The sequence below is a fragment of the Ambystoma mexicanum genome, chromosome 3q (genome assembly GCF_040938575.1).
Source record: "Ambystoma mexicanum isolate Mex_15411 chromosome 3q, UKY_AmexF1_1, whole genome shotgun sequence".
NCBI classification, from domain to species: domain Eukaryota; kingdom Metazoa; phylum Chordata; class Amphibia; order Caudata; family Ambystomatidae; genus Ambystoma; species Ambystoma mexicanum.
Genome location: NC_090926.1, coordinates 370454491 through 370482155, shown reverse-complemented (window position 1 = coordinate 370482155; position 27665 = coordinate 370454491). Strand labels below are relative to the sequence as shown.

The 27665-nt window shown below is 42.6% G+C and overlaps 1 protein-coding gene across 1 annotated transcript in view; it reads right to left on the bottom strand.

Annotated features, from left to right (window-relative positions):
* Window positions 1-27665, bottom strand: part of ATOX1 (antioxidant 1 copper chaperone) — a 165376-nt gene that overhangs the window by 95241 nt on the left and 42470 nt on the right. Inside the window, exons 2-3 of the mRNA XM_069653997.1 lie at window positions 7425-7500; window positions 6158-6322 (exon numbers count right to left, since the gene is read on the bottom strand). Coding sequence (XP_069510098.1) covers window positions 6198-6322; window positions 7425-7500 — 201 coding nt within the window. The 3' untranslated portion in view covers window positions 6158-6197. The remainder of the gene's footprint in view (window positions 1-6157; window positions 6323-7424; window positions 7501-27665) is intronic.

Below are 27665 nucleotides of genomic sequence, written 5' to 3'. Positions count from 1 at the left end.
TGACGTCATGAATTTTGCTTGGAATATTCTTTATTTCATTGCCGAATTAATGCAACTATTTCTAGCTCGATAATTCTCTCAGGAACGGGCTGACCTAACTTTTGTTGATTTTTCGGCATTAAGTGTTTTGGTGTTCCGCGTGCCATCTACAGGTCTTTTGTAGAAAGTGCTCATCATCATGCTGTCTGTGCTGAACTGGTCTTGCGTTTTCAAATTATTTTAGAAGAGAGAGTGTCTCTCCAATTTCATCGATTTGTTTTGCAATAAACTCCATACTTGTTAATTGCGCTAATTGAACAACACATTTTTATTTGTCTCAGATTTAAATTCTCACATGAATATCATATTTGTATGCTTACTCTGATTATTTGCAGTGTGTGTTTAGCAACGAAAATGCCCACCACTGCTAACACTGCAAATAATCAGAGTAAGCATACAAATATGATATTCATGTGAGAATTTAAATTTGAGACAAATGAAAATTTGGTGTTCAATTAATTAGTGAAATTCACATGTATTGCGTTTTAATCTTTGTGTCAAACATCAATATTTATTCATCTTTTTCGGGTGAATATGAAAACAAATCTGAGAATGGACATCCCGGGCAAAGCCGGGTACTTAAGCTAGTGTTACATAAAGGTTTCAAACATCCCCTGCAAATGGTACTCGCTCCTTCATAAAATCTACTCTACTATGCAAGTGGGTGAGTAGATTTTGCAAACCCTGGATGAGTATGTGTAATATGTAAAAGCTTAGCTGTATGACTAAACATAAATAGCTTTGATAAAAAGGCTCTGAAAACAGTTTGAACAGCTCGCTCCTGCAGGTGCTAAATTATAATGCAATCATAATCAGAGCAAAGGCAGCTCTGGAGACCAAATATAGTGTATGGTATTGCAGTAGATCTGCAGATGTACAGACTGAATGGAAGTACTGGTCACTACTTTGCGTAAACGTCTAGTTAGCTGTGTGAAGTAAGAGACTAAGCAGAGTTGATGGCGTAGCAGGCATGGAAAAGGGCAAACTAGGTGGAGTATTGTAGTTTTCTGCCATCTCGCTTTCAGGGTACCTTGCCTTAAGTACCAGGGTGATTAGATAGAATGTCAAGGAATCTGGGATCAGCTCATTGGCTGACCACAAGTTGCACAGATGTATGCAATCAGCAGGTCACAGACCTAAGGTTGCCATCAAAAGCATTTGGGCGGGTGATCATGTACATTTTCAAAAGTGTTCACTCGTCAATGTGATGCATCTTCCCCCAACAAAATCATATATATTTTATTTGTATTTATAACGCGCAACCCGCAGGCCCGGAGTTGTCTCTATGAAATTTAGATAGACTAGCCTAATCTTTACTGGAGGCATGGACAAATTACAGTGTTTTACAGTAGCAATACTATAATTATGCATTATGTAACAACTTTCATTTTTTATAAATGGAATCGCATGACATGCTGGTCGTCCGACATGATAGGATTAGCTTGATAAAAGCATAATGCCGATTAGTACTGGTTTTCAATTATTTGAAAAAGAAAGAAAAATGTTCCATAGTACTCCCACACAGGCTGGCATTTAAGAGTGGAGGAGAGGATTACTGCTGCACTCTCTCCATTAATCCCTCTGAATTTGCAGTCAACAGAGAAAAGAGGGTGGAGAGGGCCGTGTGGGCGAGAGGATTGCAGAGTGAACTGTGCTTTCATTGAACAGGGTAACTTAAATAGCTAGCTTTGCTGCACAAGTGTCAATTTAATTAGCAAAACTACAAAATTTCATAGCAAATTGCAATGTGACACTGCTTATTTTATGCCTTGGAGAATAACGAAAGGAACGACAGAATGAAGAGACAGATGGAAGGAGAATCAAAATATCCAAGCAAAATAGCATTTTACACATACTACTTTCAAATTGGTCCATTTCAGAATTGTATCATTGAACTTTAAGGTATAAAAAGGTTTCCTGCAGTTAAGAATATTACTTTGGCAAGGGCGTTTAACGAGGGTGCACGGGCCATTAACACCCGATCCGGCGGGATGGATCGGTATTACTGCTATTAGCACCCTGGGTTGCCAATCCAGTAACCTAGGGTGTTGACAGTAAAGTATTTTGTTTGAATGAACGGGACATTCAAGTTTTCAACAGCACTATCGTTTCGGAGGAGAGTATGAAGAAAAGAAATTGGATAAATATCAGAAATTGAAAAAGACTGCTCTGCAGATATTGCAGTAGTTACATATTTTAAGGTGCTCAGTAGTGGTAGAATGTACTCTATGGACTGCCAATGCTCATCCTGCAGCTGAAGCACTTGGGCTTACAGAGATATTGTTACAATAATATCTGATAGCACTGCAGTTCTAGCCCACCTCTGTTCGCTGAGTCTTTCAAACATATCAGAAACGGAGTTCCAGCAAATTCTGCACAACTGGACCAGATGGTTGCTTAATATGAAGCTTTGTTTGCTTTCTTTCTAGTGCTTTTGCAGCTGCACTGCAATAGTGGAAGTGTGCAACAAATGGACTTGCAGCTGCAAAAGCATGAGCCACATCACATGAAGAAAAGCCATAATTTATGGCTTGTTGCAACTAATGGACAAAACAACTTACCAATTCCCACACAGTGCACCTTGTTGTATTGGCAAGCACCCTGCTGGTCACATCCTGCACCTAAGCCAAAACATGTCTTACCAGACCACATCTCTGTACTGTATTATTCAATTTTTCCTTAAGGTTTTCAGGAGTGTGGTTTTCTGCCACATTGTAGGGTGCACCACTGCCGAATGAAGGTCCCAATTTTCAATATAGTGGCATGCGACTCATGGAACTTTCTGCAGTTAATGCCGTCCTGCAGTAGATGCATATAGCTACTTGGCTAGTGATATCCAACTTCCCCTGATAGACACCACATAGCCCTCAGGGCACTTCTCCGGGCACAAGGTCACAGTCTGTCTCAGCGCACTGCAGTATTCAGGTTCTATAAAAAAAACTCAATCACTCCACAAAATTAATAACGTTTACAGGCAGCAGATCTATAGTCATCATGCAGCAAAACAAATCTTTTAGTTTTGCTGCACGTTGTGCGTCACAGTATCTTAAATTCCCAGCATCAGACAGTATCATTGTTGGATGTGTCCTCTCTTTCACATGAACTAGAGGGATGTTTGAACCTCCAATGGTTCAACATTGCTCTGGGCTATTTGTATACTTCAGCTCTGTCGCATGCAGGCTGCACCGGACAGTGTCATCTCTAGCTTTTGTGAAATAATTCCAAGCTTTGCTCCTTTTTGCTTGCTCAACTTCAGGTATGCTTGCTGGTTCCCGCAAAAAAAAAAAAAAAAAAAAATCCCAGTTGGATAATTTAGTTGTCACGGTCTCCTTGTCCTCGCTCTGGCCTCTGCCAGGTTTCTGGACCTGAATTGCCCAACACGCCTCGCGCCAAAGTACATTTCTGCCTGGGTTACATGGGTTAAATAAGCAACGAGAGTAGCTTCTGCTTTTAAAGCCAAAGTCTGGAATGCAGACTGGAAAATAATTTTTAACATTATATAACAGCTGACCAGAAAGTTGCAAATAAAATAGAAACCGGCTTAATCTTTTACTGCAACATAGAGAGTTGCTTTCAGGTCAACAGTTTACTAATATGTACGTGCACCAGAGCTAAGAGGGTCAAAATTACACAAGTCTAATCAGACAACCCTGATTAAAAAAAAAAAAAAAAAAAAAAAAAAATGTAAAGAATTAAGAACAAGTTAGCTGCTTGGAGAAAAGGCTTGCTTGCGGTTCTCATGCTCTGAGCTACTGCCATCATGGCTGTGAGAGGGGCTAAATCCAGTCAGAGCAGGCCAGTAAAGGCAACATCCAAGGAAGCTTATGTGTGGAGGGAGGGAGGGGGGGGGTGGGGGGGGTACGGGGCGGTGACTGCACCAAGCTTTAAGTACGCATGAATTAGCTTTGAATTTCCAATACTATTTCCTCAAAGTAAGGCACAATGCACTACCAATACCAAACCCAAAAGGGAAAGGCACAAGTTCTAGGCTTGCTGCGTCACTGTTCCTTTTGGACACTTTTTTCATTGGAAACTCACTGAAAATGAAACAACATCTTAGGTAGATGGATCCTATCAGATTGTATTTATATGGGCAATTTTGGTTTAAATCAAACTGTCCGCTTTTTACACTAAAAACGCATAATACATAGACAAAATACCAAATGCAAGACCACCACAGATCCCCAATTCATAGTAAACAATTCCATTTCATTCAACGTCTACAATATACCTTTAAAAAAAATACAGACTATGCCCATAGTTGCGCATCGATTAAACCAAAATCGCAACATTTTCTTCTCAATTAAAATAATTTTCTTCCAGGATCTTCCAAAAATTATTATAATAGATATTGATTACCATTAAATAATCGTCAGCAAGCATCTCCATATAGAATCCTTATATCACTAACGAAGCGGTGGAAAATCTACGCTCTTAAAGATTCCAATTTCTCACATTCAGCAGATAAATGACGGTGCGTTTCCATCTACTCTAAACTCTTAGGTACTGCTGGAGGTTCTTAAATTGCAAGCATTTTCTCTTGCTCTTGTTCCTTCCATTGTGGGGAGCAAATGTAACCTAAATCACATACAATGCTTTGCCAGCACATTTTAAAGTCTGACAGAAAATACTGATTTTGAATTAATGTAATCGCATACCCGATCCCACAACGCCTATATTTTCTAGTGGTTCCATGGAAACATCCAATATTTTTATGAACTCTCTACATTCTAAAATTATTAAGTGTTGCAGAAGAACCAAGAGTACTAATTCTATTCAGAACACCGCACAAGAACGAAGGAAAATGCCAACCTTCATATAGGATCTTTCCAAAAATCATTAGTCTCCTGTTCATAGCGTAAATGCATAAGAAATTCAATGCCAATTCAAGTGTAATGTCTTGAACCAGTCTGCCCTTGGGCAACCCCCACAAAAATCCTAAAATAAAGTCGTCAACCCTAGACAGTTGCTTCCAATCCACCCTTATTTTAGTTTCTAAACCATAGATTAGTGAGGGAATTAATTTTGCCCAATGTAATTCTAAAAGAGGGAGCCAAGTATAGCCCAAGCAGTCGCTAAATGTTTTTCTTACTTTGGAGAATAAGGGGAAGATTATTTACAGATTCATAGAACCAGAATATCTACCTATACGGAAGCCCAAAATCTAAACTCTTCTACTACCTCCACTATGTGGCCATTAAGCTCCCACTATAGGGTTTTGGTTTTCATCTTATCATGCATATCCTTAATTTTTGTCTTTTGCAAGTTCTCCTGAGAGTAGGTACAAACTCGCTGTAGAATTGTTTGATCTATCAAGATCAGGTCGTCGGTGTAAGGCAACCACGGGATTATCAGAGGACCTAATCTCGGAGCAAAGTTTATTGATAGTCTTGCGTCGCAGAGAAACTGCCGACGTAATGGTTAAACAAAAAGCAACTACGTCAAATGCAGGCTTAAAATACAACAAAAGAGCAACATACAGCGGCATCCTCTTTAGAAGACAATACTCTTCAATTAGACCGTTATGAATAAGTCCACAAACTAGCGTACCAAATTGTTCCAGAGCACCATTTGGAAGATCTTCAGTGTTATTTTACCTAGACCATGCATTTAATCATTGCAGAACACAAAAAGCAAATATTTTCCCGGCGCCGTTACCAAGTGTTATTAATTGCCTTCCTGGACCCCTTTCTGTGGATGGGAACTATTATGCTGTTCTGCCAGAACTCTGGAATCCTCGACCTAATGATACAATTTTTGAAGGAAGCAACTAACGATGTAGTCCAAGATGCAGGATTACATTTTATGATCCAAGGAAGGAGGCAGACCATTGGATCCTGAAACCCTAAACAAATTAATACAATAAACTGCACAGCTGACCTCATGTGAAAAAATGTTCTTCTCCCTTGGCAAGCTCGCTTGATCAACAGTCTCTTCCTTTTCTTTACCACCACCAAATTTCGCCTTGAAATAATATTTTTTCCACAATAGGTACGATCAAAGCATCTTTGACCCCTCCTAATCTATTGGAGCCAGTTTCCCAGAATAATTTCTATGCCTAAATATTAGATTATGTGTGGCAAACTGGACAGCGATGTTGGTCGAGAGCGTTGCCCACCTTGGCCAGTCTGTTGGGCGTGATGTCCGCCCCGTCCTTGCTACTTTTCTCCAAGGTACTTAGTCTCTTTGCCGGTTTTCTTAAGAGTGTCCAACAATGTATCAACGCTGTGCTGTGACTCAATGCATACCGTCTTGCTCTCCATGTTGATGTCAAACTGCACATCTGGAAGAGAGAAAATAACATGGCATTACTATTTGGATAAGGCTATAGCTAGCACCCCAGGTAGCATGCTTGAATTTAACTTTTACTCATTGGGCAAAAATTCTACAAGAAGGATCCCCTGACCACAATCATTTCAGAAATCAAACATGATGCAGGGAGTTTTTAATCACTTTGTTCCGTTTTGAGTTGTGCTTAGAGGCACCAGATCTCTCATCTGGGTGGCCAGCTACTAACTTTCCCCAGTACAACCCATTCCAAGATACATGAATGAGTGGCTGCTGTGCTTGATGTCCAAAGAACGGAAAACAGAGTAACTGAGTAAGACGAGACAGACTACGTTAGGGGAGATGGGGCAAGCAAGGAGACTACACAGGTTGAGCAGTTACTGTCTGACCAGAGCTCATTTTAGTATTTCCCCATTAGCACCCAGGATTAGGGGCGCCGTCAATCAGGTTCCACGGATTGCAGGCTGAAACCTCCAATCTCAGCCTGCATTCCATGGAACCCGCCGGCTGCCTGACACCCTCCCCCGCAGTCCCATCTTCTGCCCCTCGCTCCCCTTTTAAAAAAAATAATACATATTTCCCTACCCCACTTACCCGAGTGTTGTGGCAGCGGCACCGCCTCTCGCTTTTCCAGGCCGCCATGTTAATGGAAGAGGGGATCTGTATGGAACCCGCCTTCCATTACAATGGCAGCCATCTTCGCAAAGGATTTTCATTAATTGACCAGGACGCGCATGGCATCCCATTCAATGAATGAACCGCCCCCCCTCCCCACTTTAAAAAAAATATATATCTTTTAACACCCCGGGTTACGGCTTTGGTAACTGGTGCTCATGCTGTTAGCACCCCGCTCCAAGGGATGGAATGGAGGTGGTGGGGGAGAGGGGGTAACGTTGCGGTGAGCCTGTACGAAACTTGGGCTGTCGGGTCGTTAACTGCCCCCTGTTCCAGCCCTTGGAACAGGGTGCTAACGCCATATTAGCAAGTGATCCCAAACTAAAAGGTAGCTTTAGAGCTGCGAAAAATCAGAACGCTGGTTGAAAACTGCTTTTCGCACCTTCCCACCAGAAGTTTGAGCTGCTCAGACACCCACTCACCTCCGAGTTTATTTAGGACCCGTGTGACTGCGCTGGAGCAGCCGCCGCAGGTCATATCCACAAAGAACTCTTGCTTCTGCAACACAGAACAAAAGGAAGCGTTTATTCTTTGTGTGTTCGTTTTCAATCAATCAATTGCAGCAAGCATCATGAAATTGTTACAACTTTTTCTGGGCGCAGAAATTCAGTTCCTATGTGTGGCAGTTTTAATGCTTGTAACAGGTAAAGCAGTGAGGTCAGCGGTCTTCTTATGGATCAAGAAGGTACTGTTCAAAGGGTTTAAACAAGATAGTTTCACACATGTGAACATTTCACATAACTACTTTGAGCTTTTTACTTGGTTCGAATTCAGTGCATTATATCCAATTGCCAGCTTCAATGGTACAACAACAGGCTTGCTGTTAAATGGCATGGTCTTCTGTACTTAAAAAGCTCAGATTACTTACCGGTAATCTTCATTACTTATACCTACTCGTCCCAGTACTTAACTATGCAGTACATTACCCCTCAGTCTCTGGAGGATAGCTCAGTTGCAACGTGCTCGCCTTGGAAGCAAGACGGCACAGAGCAATACAGGTTCGATCCCTGGGTATGCGCTTAGAAACCTCAGGGTATTAAGTGTGTTATAAATAACCTATCATACCATTAGGAACTCTTTTCTCTTTCTTTTCTTGGCCCACCTGATACCTCCAGGGCATAATACCTCTCCTCCACCCACCAACAATGCGTTTTATCAAATGCCCTGGAAGGCTCATTTGTCATAGTATTCATCTGAAGGGAGAGGTGGGATGGACGTACTGACAAGGAGTAATGAAGATTACCAATAAGTAATCAGAGAATTACCTCTACATCCCTTTTCCTTGTCCCAGTATTTACCAACTCTGGATAATAAATGGGCCTAGAAAAGAAACAGACTAGGTGCGGACATGCGCACCCACCATCACCAATTTATTCAAGAACCAACAGACCACAACCCTGTGTCCATGTCTCACAGGTTACAGCAGTGCACTCAGTACCAAAGACCCCACAGATTAGGATGATAGTGTCTAATCAAGATGTTCGGATCAGTCCACCTTGCTGCCCTGAATGTCATGAATAGAACTAGTTGTGCGCAATGAACCGTGTCTGTTTTTAGAGGATCAAGAGTATAAAACTAATTTCAGTTACATTACTACCAAGTGCAGCCGTGATTTGATGGTACTTACCATCTCCACGGCGCAGTGCTCGGGAGCAATTGTACATAAAGAACTTGACGCTGCAGAACAGGAGTTCATCAATGATACCACAATCACCAATGCCCAGGATAAGATAAGACTAAGCAGTTTGAAGTGTTTTAACTTGTCACTTTAAAATATAACTTGCTAGGAATTTAAATTAGAGCTTATTTACCCCCCCCCCCCTATCTTGCAGCAAATTATTTTGATATCTGCAATTCAGATGATAGCCAACAAGCAGGTGGCCAAAAGGCACAGAGACGCAGACTAACTTTCTCTGACACCATATCTACGGTCCAGACTGGGATGTACAACATTACAACCAACCCTGGGGGCTAGGTCCGTGACGCCAGAAAAACAGGAGAGCTTTTCAGCGATAAATACCAAGCAGAGTGTACTTTCTGGGTTCAACCTGTCTGGCTACACCCTTGCATCAGCTCAAACTAGAGTATTATCTAAAGGCCTGACCTTCATGCCAACCAACGTGACGGATTGGTTAAATATAGAGATGGACTTGAGGATGTTTCTTAGGAAAATCAGACTGAAATCCCTTTTTGGAGATCAGTCACTTGCTGAAGAAGACAGTGATCGAGGTTTGCATGCCCCAGCCACCTTTACCCCCCCCCCCAGGATAATGAGGTTCCCAGGGACATACTCACTTTTGAAAACTGTGTTCTAAAAACTTAGATCCATGAAAACCAGGCGACACCACATGAGATACAATCTGTCGAATGAAGAATGGACAGCACTGAACACACTTGCAAACAATCAATTAGTCAGTAAACTAGTGGAAGATGGTAGAGGAATAGTGGTGATGAACACGGACCAATATCACAGTATGGTGATGGATCTCCTCAACGAACCAGGTAGCTACACTAAACTCCGAAAGAACCCAACGGCTCATTTGAAAAAAAAGATTTTTTAAATTACCACATTCGCAATACAGAGAGTGTGGTTAACAGAGAAGGAATTAAAGTTCCTTAACTCCTTTGAGGTGTCTACACCATCTTTTTACGCCATCTCTAAAATCCACAAACATGTCAATAAACCAACAGGGAGAACTATTGTAGCGGGCTGTGGCACAGTCCTTGAGTCAATCTGTAAATATGTGGATAGGCTTTTACAACCCATCAAGCCAGCAAACCGACAAGTACCTTAGGGACAGCATGTCTGTCATTCAATTATCCAGAGGCAAAATCTTTTATCCTGTGAATCATACCTTGGTTACTATGGACATTCGTGCACGCTACTACATCAGCATTCCACAAGATGAGGATGTCCAATGCATCCGTGATTTCCTCACACATGACATCAGAACCTTGAGAGCACCATCAGAATTCATCTAGGAATTAACACTGGCCTTACAAAAAAAAATTCTTTAAATACAAAGATCAGTTCTTTCAGCAAATTCAAGGAACGGCCATGGGCGCGGCATTCGCACAGAGTTTGGCCACTTGTTTATGGCAGCTTTGAATTTTGAAGAGCGCTTTGCCTTTTCTGCCATCAATCCCTTCAGGCAACCTATTTCTTCATGGCGCCGGTATATTGATATAGAACAAGAGGTGGACCAGTGGAACGGCATGACAATTAGTTCAAAATGTATCCATTTTAATCAATATTCAAATAACAAAAACAATTATGTAAAGATTTCTATTAAAAAAAAAAGCGCCTTAATTAATTTCATCAACATTTCTCAAACATTCATACTCAAACCCATACATTCGCACATTTGCATATATAAAACCAATTTGGCATCTAATACACTGTGTGTTCATAATATTCCACAGAAATGTCCATATGTTATCGTGTGTTAATGACCCAGTCGTTAATGACCTTAGTATCAGGTGTCGTAACTAATCTGAATTTTATTTTCAGATTATTCCTATATTCGTCGACACATGTTTCGGTCCACAAGCAGAGATAAATCTCTCTCTTCTTTACAAAGACCTTCTTCAGGAAGTAGGGTAGGATATAGTTGGTCCGCCCATATGGAATGGTATAGGCCAATTTCAAATCCCCATATTTAGCTCAAGGGAAGGCGGGTAGGTAAGCGGAATCAATCCTCCACTAACATCCGGGACATAATGAGGAGCATTCTCCAATTCATAGAGACATGTAGTATTCTTCTTAGGCAACACTCATGTATAGGTTCCATGGCCTCAGGCTCCACGATCCTCAGCACGTTCCGTGTCCGAGTAGACAGACAATGATGTTCCGTCTGGTGTGATCCAGCCACTCAAATCATGGGGTGCCAGAGTTATCAACTAGTCACGCACCTCGGCAAACATGCAGATCCTCTGACATTTTCATTGGCAGGTCCCCTTCATTTTACCCTGTCTTTTTTATTGGCTTAATAACACATAGAATTTACAATGGACATGGGTCATCAGGAAATGTACTTCCTGATTTGACAATTAAACATCACCAAGGTAAATGTATTTGTTCACTTTATAAAAAGCCAATAGATAGGAATACTTCATTACACTTTTCCAGTTTCCATCCAATGAGCCAAAGACAAAATATACCTTATGGCCAATTCTTATGGTTACGTCAGAATTGTACTTCATTATCCAACTATGAAAACGTTAAATTTCTGGCAGCCAGACTCAAAGCTAGGGGGTATCCTTAAAAACGAGTGTCTCAGTCACGAAAAGGGCTAAACATACACAACGGGAGACCTTGTTTCAATCAAAGACCGATATCAAACAAACAAGACAAATTGGTCTGTGTATTAACTTACAGTTCTGACATTTTTGTAGTTAAATAAAAGTTCTGGCCACTAGTACCCTTTCTAAATGCACCTCTACCACTGTTCGCCTTGAAGCGACAGAAGAATCTGAGAGACTATCTTGTACATTCTAAGCCAAAAAGAGAATGGATCTACACCCACTAGTTGGGACCCGAGATCACTGGCAGGACATTTCCCATGCGACATGTTCCATCTGCAAATTCAGCACAAAAATCAAACGGTTTGATATTGCAGGCAAACAATGGCATCTTACAGCATACGCAGTATATTGCATACAATGCCCACGTGGCCTACGGTATGTTGGACAAACCACGAGACCTGTCCATATACGAATCACTGAACACAGGTCTTGCATTGGATGCCGGAACTGCACGGCCAGTATATTAGCCCATTACATTGAATATGGGCACTGTGCAGACGATAGATTGTGGTAAATCCGTGACACAGTGAGAATGCGGCCAATGCTTCATAACATTTATCCATCAAGGAAGCAAGATGGATGTTCAGATTTAACACTTAGAGCATGGACTTAATGACATTTTGCCAACCTTGTGGTGCTAGTTCTAACTGGCATCTCCTCTGGGTGATGCATGTAATTTCAGTCATAGTACCAGTGTAGTCAGCGTAGTTCGCCACTAGCCCAGCTCCATCAGCCATTTTTTACTCCATCCTTACTACATTGTGCCCTCTTTCACAACCAGATGTTGTGGGCCGTTATTTTGCATATTCCTCTTTGTATTTGTATTAGGACTTATATAGTCTGCTCATAGTTTGAGCAATTCATGAGTAGATGGCATTCTTCTAACATACGTGCAGCTTATTAGCGGTGGCCATACTTTTCTTCCATCATGGCACCCATAGTTTCTATTTTTGCTACTTGGCTATGTGTCCTTATTTCTGTGACATGCCTCCATTAAGATTACTTCAGTGCCAACACAGTCGTTCGCATCAAAGCATGCAGTCGGTTCCTCAAACAACTCCTGGAAAGAGAGGCTCCCTCTTCCTAATGTGAGTCACTCCGCTCACTGCCTGGACAGCTATTTTCTTGTCATATATCGTTTTCCAACAGAATCAGTGGTAACCCCATCGGCTGGTGCATTTAGACTGTGTCACTGCAGTCAGCTCAGCTCTATTCATCATCTTTGTTATCCTTTTGTCTTTATTGCTCTGCAATTAGAAATTTCCGTTAGTCATCACTGGTGCCTCATCCACATTCCCTGGACATTGGTAATTTAGTTTGGTATTCCTAGTGGGCTCTGTAATGGTTACATTCCTTGCATATTCTGATTATGGATATTTCTTTGTTGCAGGCTGTGGCCACCAGTTACAGTGGTCCATCCTTAGAACAGCGTGTCCCTGTAACGCAATTGCTCTGTGGATACAGCTGTGGGGTTTTCCTCTTACACACAGCCCTTGGAAAACTTGGGTGCATCGTTTTTTTCAACTTTATGGTCAATGTCTTAGGCCTCACATATTGAAACCTTGAGCGATGAGTCTATGCTTAATGAACCATGTCACAGTCTTTACAGAGGGCATTTGCTTTTATTTCTAGTTCGCACAGGTGTAGTCTTTTTAGGTGATGAAAAACTGTCTTCAGTGATTGGGCTATATACTTTCTTAGCAGTGGGAGCTTTTTCCATCAGCATTTGTTGCAACATTTTTACCCGTTACTGTAAGGCAGAGGCCTCTTGATTGAGTTTATATGTAATTACAAGGTTCATCTTTTGTTTTACATCCGAATGGTCCAATATACGTTGGTCCTGATGAAGGCAGTTCACACACTGCCGAAACTTCCATTTGAATTCACCCTTGGCATTGACCCTGGATGTACCCAAATGTATTCATGATACTAATTTCGAAGTGCAGTAAAGTGTTTGGAAGCAGTCCGTGCTTAGTGTTCAAAAAGACTTTCTCCACAAAGTACCGGCCCCTTAACCCGGAGTTCCTAGAGTGCAGTGCCAGCTACAAAAACTCTCCACCCCGCGAAGCAAAGTGGAGTCAAGTGTCTGAAAGTGTTTGGATGGGTCTGTGGGAGTTGTACTCCAGCTCTGTTATCCCTAACGAAAGGACTAAATCAACCAGAGCTTGAGCAGATCATGTCAAAGCAAAGAATATGCTGAAGAGGTATCAGGAAAGGGATTGGGGCAAAGAAATGGATCACACAAGCATGGTAACCAGTTATCTTGATTGTGCGTAGATGGGGAATCCAAATGGAGGAATAGAAGACCGAAAACGGAGGTAAGATTATGGAGGTACAACCGAAAATCCTTGACGGACCCTCAGAAGTCACACAAAATGAAAAGGAGTTATCAGCACAAGAGATGACCAGAGAGATACACAAGGAGACAGAAAGCGATGTGGCAAAGACGTTAACAGCCGTCAATTACAATGAGTAAGTGCAAAGAGAGGCTCAGTTAACAGCACGATTGCACTCAGACTTTGAAACCTTGAGAGACCAATTAAGTAATAGCTGTAAACGACCAATAGCAAAAGAACTGAGCAGGCTGAAAGCCCATTGCCTTTCACCAATAAGCCATGCAAACAGTTCGGGGAAGATGGCTCTCAGAGAGGGTAGGAGGTTGGCTAGTTAAGAATCAACAAGAAAAGATCCAACAAGTACACGACGACACCGGTCACGAAACCTGTCAAAAATGGCAGGGGATTCTCCAAATGGCAAACCGGCCCACGACCGGAGAGTAGAGTCGACAGTGGATACGCCCCAGATTCGTCCCATTTAGACCCATTATGCCAATCAAGTGGCCTCCAACAGGCTTGTCCTGAAGAGAGGACGAAAGGACAGTTGTCAGTAGCTGCCGTGATCCAGATTCATAACAACGTGATGGCGGCTCTGACAATTTCTATGTCCCCGTTCATAAAATTATATGAATCATTGAATGGCAGCCTAAAAGATCACGAGGTGCTACTTGCGATGGTTCATTCTAAACCTATATTTTGGAAACGTTTACCGAAAAAGTCCAAAAAAGACTGGATATTGAAGCGGAATCATCCGTCAATGGCATAATAGATTGGGTGACCTGGTAAGAAATGAGCTAGCTGAAAAAACTGATTTAATGGAGCCAGTGATAAGACTACAAAATGGATGAGACACTACTTTTCACAACAACAACAAAAAAGTGGAGCCAGAGTGTGAATATACCTCGCTGAAAGAATCCAGGAAAATGCCTAAGCAAATGGGAAAGGCTGATCAGACAAATGGAGCGAGTAAAAGGAATTCTCGTGGTATAGAAACCAAGGATAAACTATCACAAAGCGCGAGTTGTGCTCAAGGAATGCCCAGACTCCCAAAGAATACAAAAGGGGATGTGAAGTTGAGACAAACAGATGGAAGGGAGGTTGAATCAGTGTTTGAGTGTGAAGTGGTCATGAAACAACCAACAGCAGACGATCGAAAACTGATGGTCTCTCAAATATAGTGAGCAGGACCAAATGCACAACAGTAAAAGAAAGCAGCTCCAATCCCATTGGAAATGAAACACAAAATCCATTTTCAATCCCTAAGGCTAACATTCCACAACGTTTCCGCATTTTCACAAAAAATAACGACAAAGGTAGTGCTGAAAGTGCGATTAGGGGAATTCAAATTGAAAAGACACTTTTTTTTTTATTTGTTTAGCTGTTACAAACAACTTTTCAAATATTAAGCAATTGTTTCAAAATCAGTAAAATAATACATTTACACACAATTATTTTTCTAAAATGCATCTCACTTCCCAGCTTTTCTAAGATGTTTTATACATTTATACAGAAGAAACATCTGGGACGATTCTCTCTAAAAAATGTACAATAGCTACCTTCACCGCCAATCTAGGACTTGTAAAGAGAGATTTCCAAAGTGTTCCCTCATCTGGCTCAGAAAAGAAGACAAGTACATTTTGAAACAGTTTCATGCGCAAAGTACACAGGCCAGGGCACGCCACAAATAAGTGTTGAAGAGTTTCATTCTGTTGTACATTTAGGCAGTAGCGACAAAAGTTCTCGTGCGGGGCAATTTGTTTTCGCCTCTGTAAAACATCACGGGTGTGCCACAAATTAAATCTGACTCTCATATATTGTCGTCGTATATGCGGAGATGGACATTTATTTAAGTATTCCGCCAGGACCATGTATTTTTTCAGACCAAAGACTGCGCTATCAAAGTCCTTGTAGGTCTTACAAGCTGCACAGTTTTTAATCCAGTCATATTCGAAGATCATTTTCTTTGCTAAATCTGGATTAGTAAATAGGATTTCAATAGTTACAGCAGCCAGGGCCATTTCGGTAAACAAAAGCGTGCGCCATTTAAGAGGAAATCCCGATTTGTTGACAAGTAGGTACTGTGCTATTATGTCCAATACATTTGACACATTAGGATAGCTGACATTTTCCACAGTATTTGGGAATATAGTGATAATACCCCCAACTCAAAACGTATCATAGGTAGAGGAGTACAGTTAGGCAATTGCAGTACCTTCCTCCAGTATTTACCCTCTAATTTATCCCAGTATAGCTGATTTTGCGGGCTTCCTGACTCAACACCATACAACAATATTGGTACAGCCTTCATTTGGTAAAAAGACAATGCATGTTTGAAGCTAAATTTACCATATTTTGCAACAAGGATTCTTGTCTGGGAGATCAGAGTCTGTAATTTGTTATTAATTTCCCAATTTTCAATTTTCGGTGTAACAGAATTGGAGACATTTAAAAAGGAAAGCCGACGAAAGTATATACCCAAACAAATAAAAAGGGAAATCAAACGGTTCCACAGTCTTTATAAGAAACCTGAGGACCCCACCAAAACACAACCCTATTCGATCATGCGAATGTCAAAAGGTCAGAAAACATCACCACCCCCAAAAAACCAGACATCCCAGTGCTCTGAAATTGTCCCAACAACCAATATAAAGAGAAGACTGAGGTTTGAAGAGGAGGTTACTGAAAAAAGCCATATGGACGAAAATGAGTTACTTGAAAACCGGTCGATATACTTAGACGAGAATGACAACAGGTACATCTCCATGCAGGATTCAATGGAAAGTAGGACGTCCATTGTCTCAATAGCAGGTGAGCAAAATGAGCCACAAAGAAATGTAGGAAATCCGAAAAAGAGACAAGATAAAGAGAAGGACTATGGACGGGCGAAGGAAGTATTCACTCGCTGCAGTTCACGCCTGCGAAGCGCAGAAGGGGGCAAATAAATTCCAGCACGACATGTGAAAAAGAGTTCAGAAGGTCGGTCTCAAGCCTAAACCAAAAAAGTACACCTTCACAAGAACAAAGGAGAGGACGAAAAAACGTGAGGTGAAAATGTTCTAGGAAACCCTGCAAGAGAACAGAACTTTTTCCAATTTGTAGTTTCCCATTTTAACTACAAAGTCAATATAAAAATCGACGGAACGAAATGAAATTATTTCATTGTGTCCCCACACTAAGAACACTATTATCAGACGACATTGGCATAGTAGAATAGGGCACAGAAGCATGCTTGGACTCAGTACCGTTACATGTAAACTCACCTATTATCCAAAGTACCCTTTTGGATGCAAGAGCAGCTCTGCTTTGCCTTGGTTACGGCTTAACCAGGCTTAAACTAAATGTAGATGGACACAGAAGAGCGCATATAGAACCCAAACAAAACGATGAAAATGAGGGAGCATGTAATGATCAAAGGCGAGAGAGCCTAAAAAAAGGTTTGACAAAAGTCAGCATTCAAAAGACACTATGTGACAAAAATTTTACTGAAACGATTAATTCTCCCATCAGCACTAGCTAAAGGACTTAACAAGTGAAAGGTCCCTCATTTCCTGGAATGCACGAGGATGTGCGCACTTGTTCAACAAGATGGGCATAAATAAAGATGATGATGATCAGATCATTCATTTACAAGAAACCTGGCAGCGTGAGCAGCTGGTGAGTGACGGATTTGCAACCTTAATTAATGCGGCTGGTAAAAATCTAAATGGTAGACCGTTCGCAGTATTCATAACAATGATTTGCGACAACATGGGTTATCTGTGAGAAAGAGCACAAATCCAAATTTATTTGTACAGGGGACTGTACTGGAAAAATTAAAGAACGTGAACATCAACTATGGTAGTTTACCGATTATCAACACTTATGGAATCCAGTAAAAATAACGGGAAGCCTGATTGATTCAGTGACCAAGTTGATGGACGAGTGTATTATGGAATACCACAACCCCTACATCATAATTTGTGGCGATCTCAATATAAAAACGCATAGATGCGAAAGGAAAACCCATTGAGCAGATGACAAATCCGAACGCCTCAAGTACAGACAGAGGTGAGCGATGAGCCCAAGAAATGGAGGTAAGGAACTGTGTGATGTTAAATGGTCCAACCAGTGGAGACATTCCCGCAAAGCCAACATGGCACTTCAATAAGTCACAAGCCACAATAGATTACATCTGGGTCTTGAAAATCCTCCAACACAAGAGATCTTCGAGTAATTGCAATGGACAGCAGTGACCATGACGCGCTAAACGTGAGATGGGAAACGAATCAGCCTGGAAAAGTGGAGAGACACTGCAGTGATTGCAAAATCAATCCAGGGAAAAATAGACTACGACAACCAAAAAGGAATCAAAAACATAACCAAGAACCTTAATAACTTTAACAAGACAAGCTTGCAAGAACCAAATTATGTGCTGCTACTGGCAATGTACCAATCAATAAACACAGGATTTAAGCATCGTCATCAAAAACCAAAACATGTGTACAGCCAGCAAGTAGAGGCGCAGAAGAGGACCTTGCAAAGAGACATCAGGAGGTTGAAGGAGGACAAGTGCCAAAACTGAATCCAAGAGATAAATAAAAGAAAGCAAAGATGCTGTAATTGGCACATCTCTTTCAAAACTATACGGGACCAAGAACAAGCAGAAAAAATGCTAAACTCCATCTAACATCGGAACTCAAGAGAAACATGGGCAATAATAAATGAAGAGACAGTCTCAAAATGCGTCACTAAGTAACAGTATAAATGCGGAAAAAATGGGTCAATCATTTCAAAACGGTTTTCGCAAGGCCAATTATGTCCCAGAATGAAGCGTTGGAAGAGACCATAGTAACCTGGGACTTCAATTTTAAGAAAGACGAAATTGCGGAAGCGATTACAAAATTAAAGAACTCAGGAGCAGAAGGCCCCGATGGGGTGACCAACATCATGCGAAAGAAAAACAAGGAATCCTGGGCACAGTTCATCGAAATCCTGTTTCAGCAAATCTCAAATGCAAGAAAAATCCCAGCGTCTTGGAAATTGGCGCTAGTTGTTCCAATTTTCAAGAAAGGAGATAGATTAAAGCCTATTTAGACGTAATCGGAAAGCCATTCGCCTCACCCTTACACAAAAAGCCATCTAAATGGGTAAGGAAAATATCATCGATGTAAGACGGGAGAGGGGACATATCTAAATCTCAAGCTATTGCATATCATACAGCTTGAAACATTGAAATCGAACGAAATGCTCTATCTAGCATTCATCGATCTTCGTCAAGCGTTGGACAGTGTCAATAGATCAATCTTGTGGAAAAAACTTGAAACATGACAGTGTCCGGAGGATGTCCTACAAGCTATAATGGCCCTCATATTCTGATACAAAAATATGCATCTGATGAAATGCCAAAGGAGACCTAACGGATTAACTTCCTTAATTTTTAAGCTATATCTAGCAGACTTGCCCGATACATTTAAAAATGTAAACATATTTCCCCCAAAGTAAATGGAACACAAGTCGCTCGGGTCATATATGCCGACGATCTGGTGTTACTGGATATGACCCAAGTGGGATTACAGAGACAGATAAATCGCCTTCACAATTACTTCAAGAGAAATGAGCTTGAAATAAATGCAAGCAAATCACAAATCATGCCATTCTGTTGCAAGGTGGGGAAAGCAAGACAGAAGTTTCAAATGAGAGCAGGCAACAAAATAATTGTAACAGCTGAGGTCATTAGATACCTGGGAATCTTGTTGAACAAATCCGTAAGAGAACGGCTACAAGATGTGAAACTCAAGATCAAAATGTTGACTTCGCAAGGAATCATACTACACGCCAAATATGGCAAATTCTCCATGAAACCACTAATCAGGTTTTACACACAGAAGGTAACAGCAACAATAACCTTCGGAAGTGAATTGGGTCTGAATTTAAGCTGGACAGTATGGAACATCCTGGAGGAAGGTCTTGTGCCTCCCTGCATGCACACCCATCGCTACAATTCGGTACAAAATGGGGCTATAAGCGCTGCAATCCATAGTATTATATAAAACGGAAGGTAATCCAAAATGACTGGATAGAGATCAACAAAAGGGCGGCTCTTTGCTCCTCATTGAATCTAATGGGTGAAGCTTGTGCAGTAAAAATCTTCATACAATACCTAGTAAGATTCCCAAGTTGAGATCATCAGGAACAATTTCTTTGCTTCAGATTTAACTTACATCCAACAAAATAAATTCTGCACAAGACATCCAAAGAAAGTCGAGCATAATCAATGCAGAATTTGACCCGACTTTAGAGATGGACGAAAGGTGGTAGCAAATTCTGCAGGGGGAAAACAATATGCTAACATGTGCAACAGTCGACTTTTTAGATGAAGTGCTAAAACAGGATGTTGATCTGTATGAAGTGCCATAATGCTGGTTAAGTTGGAAGCACTGGATAAAACAAGCAAGAGGTAAGTGAGAAGAGGTAAGGAATTGGTCCACGGGTGGAAAGGAAACTAAAAAAAACAAAAACTGGCTGAGTTGATTAGCTAGACATTTCTGGACTGGAATGTCCCATAGCAGACAAAGGGAAAATAATTAATAAGTAAATGGTAGTCATGAAGTGGACATTTGACTGTTGGACCCACTGTTTCGGCAGTCGGAAAGGGCTATTGCTGTGGCTTTTCCAGCTCTTGATGTTTTTACTGTATTCTACATTCTCATTAACAAAATGTTTGTGACAAGGTGGGAAAGAGTGTTATTTTATGCCGGAATGGATTTAGGTGTGACCTCTTATCACTTCAATGCATTTTCAGGCGTGCAGACTAGATTCAGACTAGTTGTTGTACCTGCCTTATTTATTATTAATACCCGTTATATGTTCCAATTTGATTTTGCTGTATGTTATTTTTTTTTGTTATGTGTACATTCTGCATCACTTACAGAAATTTGCAACAGGTTTTCCATACATTTCCTTTGTGTTTCATTTATTGGTTTAAGAAAAGCAATAAGATGTTATGTCTTAAGTCTGTCTAATTAATTAAATGTAGTGAATGATCAGGTTGCCATTAATATTGGTTTGCAATCCAGTAGTAAAGTTATCATGATTTAGGATCAGATTTATTCCCTCTTTCTTGAAATCATTTTGTGCAACAAATATGGAATTCCTGTTGGGAACTCCTTCCTGTGTTTTGAATGGAAACACCACTGGCTTCTGCCCAGGAAGCCGACATGCCCCTGGGGATCTCCGCTGTATATCACTAGGGGGATTTGGGGGGGGGTAGAGCTCACTGAAGTGTAGGCAAGGGAGATTGTGTTTTTCAGTCAGCGACTAATGGTGGGTATTGTTGACTTCATTACTAGAATCCTGGAAAGGAGCAATGCCTTTCGTGAACCTTAGTACAGCATGTCTGAAGTCCACCTTTGCCCAGAGCTCTCCCATTGAGGACGAAGGCAGAATTATTTTGTGAAAGTTTTGAAATCACCTTAAGAAGAAACAAGGCTTCCGGGGAGAAGTGTGGGGCCACGCTAAGTGTGGGGCCTTGCTAAGTATGGGGCCTTGGATGACAGGGTACTAATTTCTCCACGTCTCCTGGCAGAAGCAATGGCTAAAAGGAAGACAATATAAGTGTAAGAAACACCACACATACCTCCTGCAAATGCTCAAAGGGAGGGGATTGTAAAAGCTGAAGGACCAAAGGGAGATTCTAGGGACGTAGCCACGATGCTGAGACAGGCCTTTACAGGGTGAAGCTCTTCAGGAGCCGGCCTACTAAATCCTGCAGCACAGAAGCATCATTTCCCTGGACCCCCGGAGGAGCGAATGGCAGCCCACTGTGCCCTGTCAGTAGAGATGGACAGACTCATGTTAAATCCCTCTGCAATGGATTTGGGAATACTTGCTCTGGGGTTCATAGAAGATTAAATCCTTTTGATCTGACTGTCAATCGAAATGTTTCCAGTGCCTGTTGTATGCCCTCAGCATGGAGGGCATTCTGCCTCTCTGGATGGAGTGAACCACCTCCTCTGAGAGATCCCCTGAACTCAGCCTCGCTCTTACAATGCCCATGTCCCCAAACCAATCTCTTTGCCCCCTCTCCCCCAAGGTGACAACACCGGCCCTGGAACAGAGGGGAGGTGAGCATGGTAGCTACTATGTCCAAAAGAAGAGAATCAACTCCTGTGGGTTCAGATAGGAACCGTTAGGAAAAATTTCCCTTTTTTGCCAACTTTCCATGCATAGTTCGATGGACCTATAAAACTTTTGCTTTTGATCCTGTCCTGACTTTTTACAGGGAAGTGAAGCCTTCAGCTTTACTCCCCTGGGATGTTACTCCTTTTGTTATGGGGAAAATCTTCAGTCCTTCATAATATCAGTACTAGGGAAAACGTGTATCCCTTTTAAGTTTTACGTCTTTGTAACTCTGCACACAGCATCTTACAATGCAGTGCAATGGGGATACTTTTGTAATACCCTAAGCCTTTTCCACATGGGATTTTTGGTTATTTGTATATGTGCCTAAAGAGAAGCTGATGGCGGCAATTATATTATTACAATTTGTGTGTTATTTCTAGTGTGCACATTGGCATTTATTGTGTATGGCAACACAATGTTGATAGTGCCCTAAAATGGCCACGTCACAGAATTTTCACTTTTTCTTTGGCCTTCTTCCTGACTTGCCCAGTTAGGATAATCCCATATACTGTCATGCACTTGCCAGGGATAGCTGCTGCTTTTGCAGGCTAGTGATCAGTCTAGTCCCATTCCACATTCCTGGAGCAAGAGGGCCTGGGTACGAGGCATGGGTGAATAGTTGTCCCTGATAGGACAACTACTGACTGTTTGAATGGTGCAGATACTTACCATTAGCGGGCTTTGACTTGATTCCAGGCTGGATTTGGCATCCATTTCTGAGATCCATGCTGGAGCCAAGAATCCCTCATAAAAGAACAGCCAACTGAAGAGCTGATGAAAACTCCTGAAGAGGCCCAGCATCCCTTCCTGCGTCTGGCCTTATAATTGTTCTTTTATAAGACGCTTAATACCGGAGACTAGTTTCTAAGAACGAGACAGGGATTCAAACCTGTGTTGCTATGCGTTGTCTTGCTATCAAGACAAGCGTGTTGCCCCCGAGCTATCCTCCCAGCCTTACTTGTGAAGCCCAGTTGAACTACCTGATCTGTAAAGATCCCGAGCAGTGCTTCAACCCCCAGACACAGGAGACCAACCAGTCTCGACGTGTTCAAGGATCCAGCAGTCATCAGCCCAAAAAAAAAAAAAAAAAAAAAAAAAAAAAAAGTGTCCCTGGAACACCCGGTGGACTGACCAGCTCTCCTGTGGGCTACCTCACTAAAACGGTCACTATGTCGCATTTGCAGCTGCAACTTAGATGGTTGCCAGCTTGCGTTAGAAGTAGCCTCCCAACTTCAAGGGATCCTTCTCTGGAAGGTTTCTACAACTGCGACTGGAAGGAAGCCTGCAGTCAGCTGCGTGCGGTGGCCGTTGCTGAAACTAGACTCACCCCCGCCCCCATCCTGTGAACGGTCCCGACGAGTGCTGCATCAGTGCTTTCTGTATTTCTTCACCGCCAAGGGTTGCAATCTGCTCCTGCAACAGACTGGAAGGTTCCTTGCAACCGCATCTCCTGGGCACCTCTCACCGAAACAAACAGCGGAAAAAACAACCTCCAGCGACCGTCAGTCAACCCATTCAATCTTCTGGGAAATTCTGAGTCAGGGGAGTAAGTAAACACAAAGCAAGTGTCTCCCCTTGTCCTCCATAGGATAACATTAAGAACTAGTCTCTTTGTATGCTTCCATTCCACTGCTTTTTGTTTGTCACACCCGAGCAGTAAAACCTAAAAGATAAGAACACATTTTTACTTAACAGTAACATTGTTGCATCTCTTGCATCCGATACATTCTGGGGGAGAGGCTGTGTGCCTTTTGGGCATATAGATCCACTCTTGTTAGGGATTGGACTGCTGAAGCTAGGGAATATTTGTGAGTTGGTTCCATCTTACTGCATCACTTTACTTGCCTCAACTGCTGATTAAGTCATTGAATGTATTTTAAGAACCTATGGTTGCTGTTTATAAGTTTATTATTGGAGTGTTGTGCAATATCACCTGCCCGTTACATTTTTTTGTGCGTTTTAGAGGCCTAGAATTAATACTGTATTTGTATACTGTCCAATTTCTGTCCAATTTGAATTATTGAGTGCTTTACTGTGTGGACTCATTATGGACTCCTGACACCACTCACACTCTCCTGCGAATGGCCTTGACTGCTCACCATCGCTACGGCAACCTCTCAGAGTTCCCCTGTTCACTACAACTAGGGTGGCCTCCTAAAATCGAAATCCATATGAACAGGAAACACTAGAATAGCCTCCACCCTGGGGTCCCTGATTTTTAGCTGAACCCTCAAGCTCAGTGGAGCAAAAATAAAGAGGAGCCCCTCGGTCCAAGTCATGGACATTGCGTCCACTTTCTATGCTCCCCAAGAGGGGAACCATGAGCAAAACCTGGTCACTGGCATTCAGAGGCAGGGGAGGCACAAAAAGGTTCAGGATTGGTGAACCTCAGGGCCCTGCACATTTTCTGAAAAACTTCCTGGCGCAATTCAACCAGTCTGCCACTACGTTGCCTTACCCCTTGATCTGGACAGGTGACCGTGCCAGGAGGTTTGCTTCTGCCCAGGACCCCAAACTTAGCACTTGGCTGCTCAGGGATCTCGAGTGGGAGCCTGTTAATATAAACCACTCTGGTGGTGTCGTCGGGCTGGAGGAGGATAGACTTCCCCTGAAACAGCTGACCCCAGGACCACAGCAATCAGCCTGTCTTGTTGGCATCCGTAACAATGATCAGAGGCAACTGCTGCAAAGGGAACCCACACAGAAGATTGGGCAGCCAATGCCACCACTGCAGGCTTTCCTGAAGAGATGGCCCCACAGGGACTGGTCGATCGAAGTCCAGGGAGCCCTCACACCAAAACCTCTGGAGGTGGATCTGATGGGGCCTTCAATGCAGTCTGGTCCAGGGGACAGGGAAGACACAAGAGACCATGTACCCCTGCACTTGAACAAAGTCTGCGTCAGGGGATTGGCACCAGGATAGCAATTGTATCGTAGTGTCCTATAACTTGAGAGCGCGGTCATCCAGTAGCAGTACTTCCTATAGCACTGAGACTGCTCTTCTTGACCTACAGAATCACATGCTAGAGATTATTGATGGTGGTAAAGCTGGGATGCTAATCCTATTGGATCAATCGGCGGCATTCGATCTCGATCACGAGAGATTACTAGGGTATTTGCAACAACAAGGGAGTTGCTCAGAGATGGCAGCTAATTGAATTAAATCATTCTTGTCCAATCAAGTCTCCAAAGTACAATGGGGCACAGCCTCTTGTCCAGCCATGCAAATAAAATATGGAGTTCCTCAAGGTGCATCAATACTTTTCAACTCCTTTCCAACCTTTATATGCGTGCCTTATGTTTACTACTAGATAGGCTTGGAGTCTTTTTTACGAACTATGCTGATGATACGCAACTGGTTATCCCCATTACCAGCAAGACTCACTAACTCTAGAAAACATCTATAAGGCTATTGAACATTGGATGTCCTCGAATTGGCTTTGCCTTAACAGCAATAAAACAGAGCTCCTCATTTTCGGCTCACCCCAGGCGAGGGACAAACTAGACCCGGTATATTCTCACTGTCTTGCAGAGTAATAAGATCAAAACGCAAGTAAAAGTGAAAACTCAGGGGGTCTTTTTGGAGGCATCATTGAATTCAGATTTGGACGTAAAAACATGTAATTACGATCCGAGGCTTCTGCATACCATACGCCCCTTCCATAAGCAACAAGAATGCAGTAACAATTACGTGGGCAATGGTACTATCAAGATTAGACTACTGCAACATCTTACCATGTGGATCTACTAAGTCTAACATACAGACATGCCAAGTAATCCAAAATGCCGCCTTTCGCATCGCCATGACCATTCCTAGGAGGTCAACAATGTATCAATTTTCAAATGGGATCACTAATACACCGTTCTCGTTATAGAAAAGCCCCAAAGTACCTAAAAACATGATCGTACCTTGCAGTCCGTTTAGAGATCTACGATCCTCAGACCCTAACCTGTTAAAAGGAATCAGAACCAAAAGAACCAGGGCTTTGTACAAAAAAAGACTATCTAAACGGTCGCATGTACAAAAAGTTCTACAAATGCTAGCACCAAAAGTTTGAACTTTTGGTGCTAGCATTGCAGGTAAGTTTAAAATATAATATATATATCTCCAGTGAGCGGGGTGTTGAGGTGGACCCCGCAACACCACGCTCACTATACTTAATAGAGTGAGCGGGGGAAACCCCTGCAGCCCCCCATAAAAAAAAAGGACCCTGCAGCACCAGTTCCCGATCACGGAAGTGAAAGGGAACTGGCGCTGCAGGGACCCAGCATGAAGAGAAGGTAAGTAGGGTTTGTGTATGTTGGGGGTGGGGGTATGTACGTATGTTTGCTTGAGAAAGATGCACATTTTTGGTAGTTCGCACCTTTCTCATGCAAACATTCCAGCTGCGGTAAATTCAACCGCGGTCAGATCACGTGGATTCAAGAACCAGCGGTCTAGGTAGGCCGTTTCCGGCTAGGGCCCCTGTCTTCTGGAATTCTCTACCACCGTCCATCAGAGGGATTTCTGATTGGAAATGCTTCCGAAAAACACTTTAGACATACCTCCTCTGCTAAATGGTAGTTGCCTTGCCCTTTAACTAAAACAATAGGGCTTGGATGCCCTTGACCGGTCATTATGTTTGTGCTTTCGTGTCAATGAGAGCGCCCTGATGTCTGCAGGTGTTCGGTGCTATAGAAGTAAATAAATAAAATTCCCTGGATATGGACAGCTGCCACGATGTGACCCATGACCTTAGTGAAAACTCTTGGGTTGATTTTAGTCCGAACGGGCGAGCCTTGTACTGTAAATGCTCCCTGTCCACAGAAAACCTCAGGAATTGTTGGTGCGGTCTCCAGATCGAGATATGGAAATAGGCATCCCGCAGGTATAATGAAGCTAGGAAGTCCATGTCCTGTACTAGTGGGATGATCCTCTACAGGTATTCCATCCATCTTGAAATGCTGCATTGGTTCAAAGAGGGTCAGGCATTTCAGATCTGTGAGGAGTCTGAACTTCCCAGACTGCTTGAGCACCAGAAACACAATGGAGAATAAGTCATTCCACCCTCTACTTCATAGGCACTCGAGGACTCACTTTGCCCGCAGCTCCTGGAATCACCTGTTGCATCATCATCCTCTTGGCATGGCCTCTGGGGAGTGGTGTCCGAAACGTGCTGATAAGTGCAGAAGGGATGCAAAGTTGATCTTTTAGCTCCACCGCACAAAAAAAAGCAGGGACCATTAGGTCCAAAAGGTGCCACAGGCGACCTCAACGGGCCCGACAGCAGGACTTCTGCTCTTTATAGGGGCAGGGGCCCCTGGATTGCCACTTCTGCCCCGTAGTGGGGTGTACCTTGGTGCTCAATCTCCCCCCCTACTATGAAGCCCATAAATAAACCTCATTGCTCCCTTCACTCCATCATACGCGTGGCCAGACAAACATTTCACAAACATTCCACTTGGCCGTTGACTGCATGCAAAACCTGAATTGGATCTGAACCATCTCCATTGCTGACCTCCGCACCCCCCTGGGCCATTTCCACTGAAGATGAGGACTAGTTGGCAGAACTGAGAGCCAAGTAAATACCTTCATACGCTTTCCTCAATGCGCCGTCCATCTTCCTTTCTGTGGGGGGTTGGATTGCTTCATTCTGGTGCCATCGACAACCTCTCTACTAAGGTTGGGAGGATCTCATCCACCAGACTAGACGGTGGCATTGACTTCTCCTCCTCCTTTAGGGACAGAGTTTAGCCAGGAATCTGGTACTGATGTCTTATCCGGCTCTTTCCACTCCCCGAGGATCTCCTCCATCTCTGCGAGTCAGGGAAGTCCAGCCTTTAGAGTGTTTGTTCTGGAGAGGGCATGGGGGGAAGCCATTG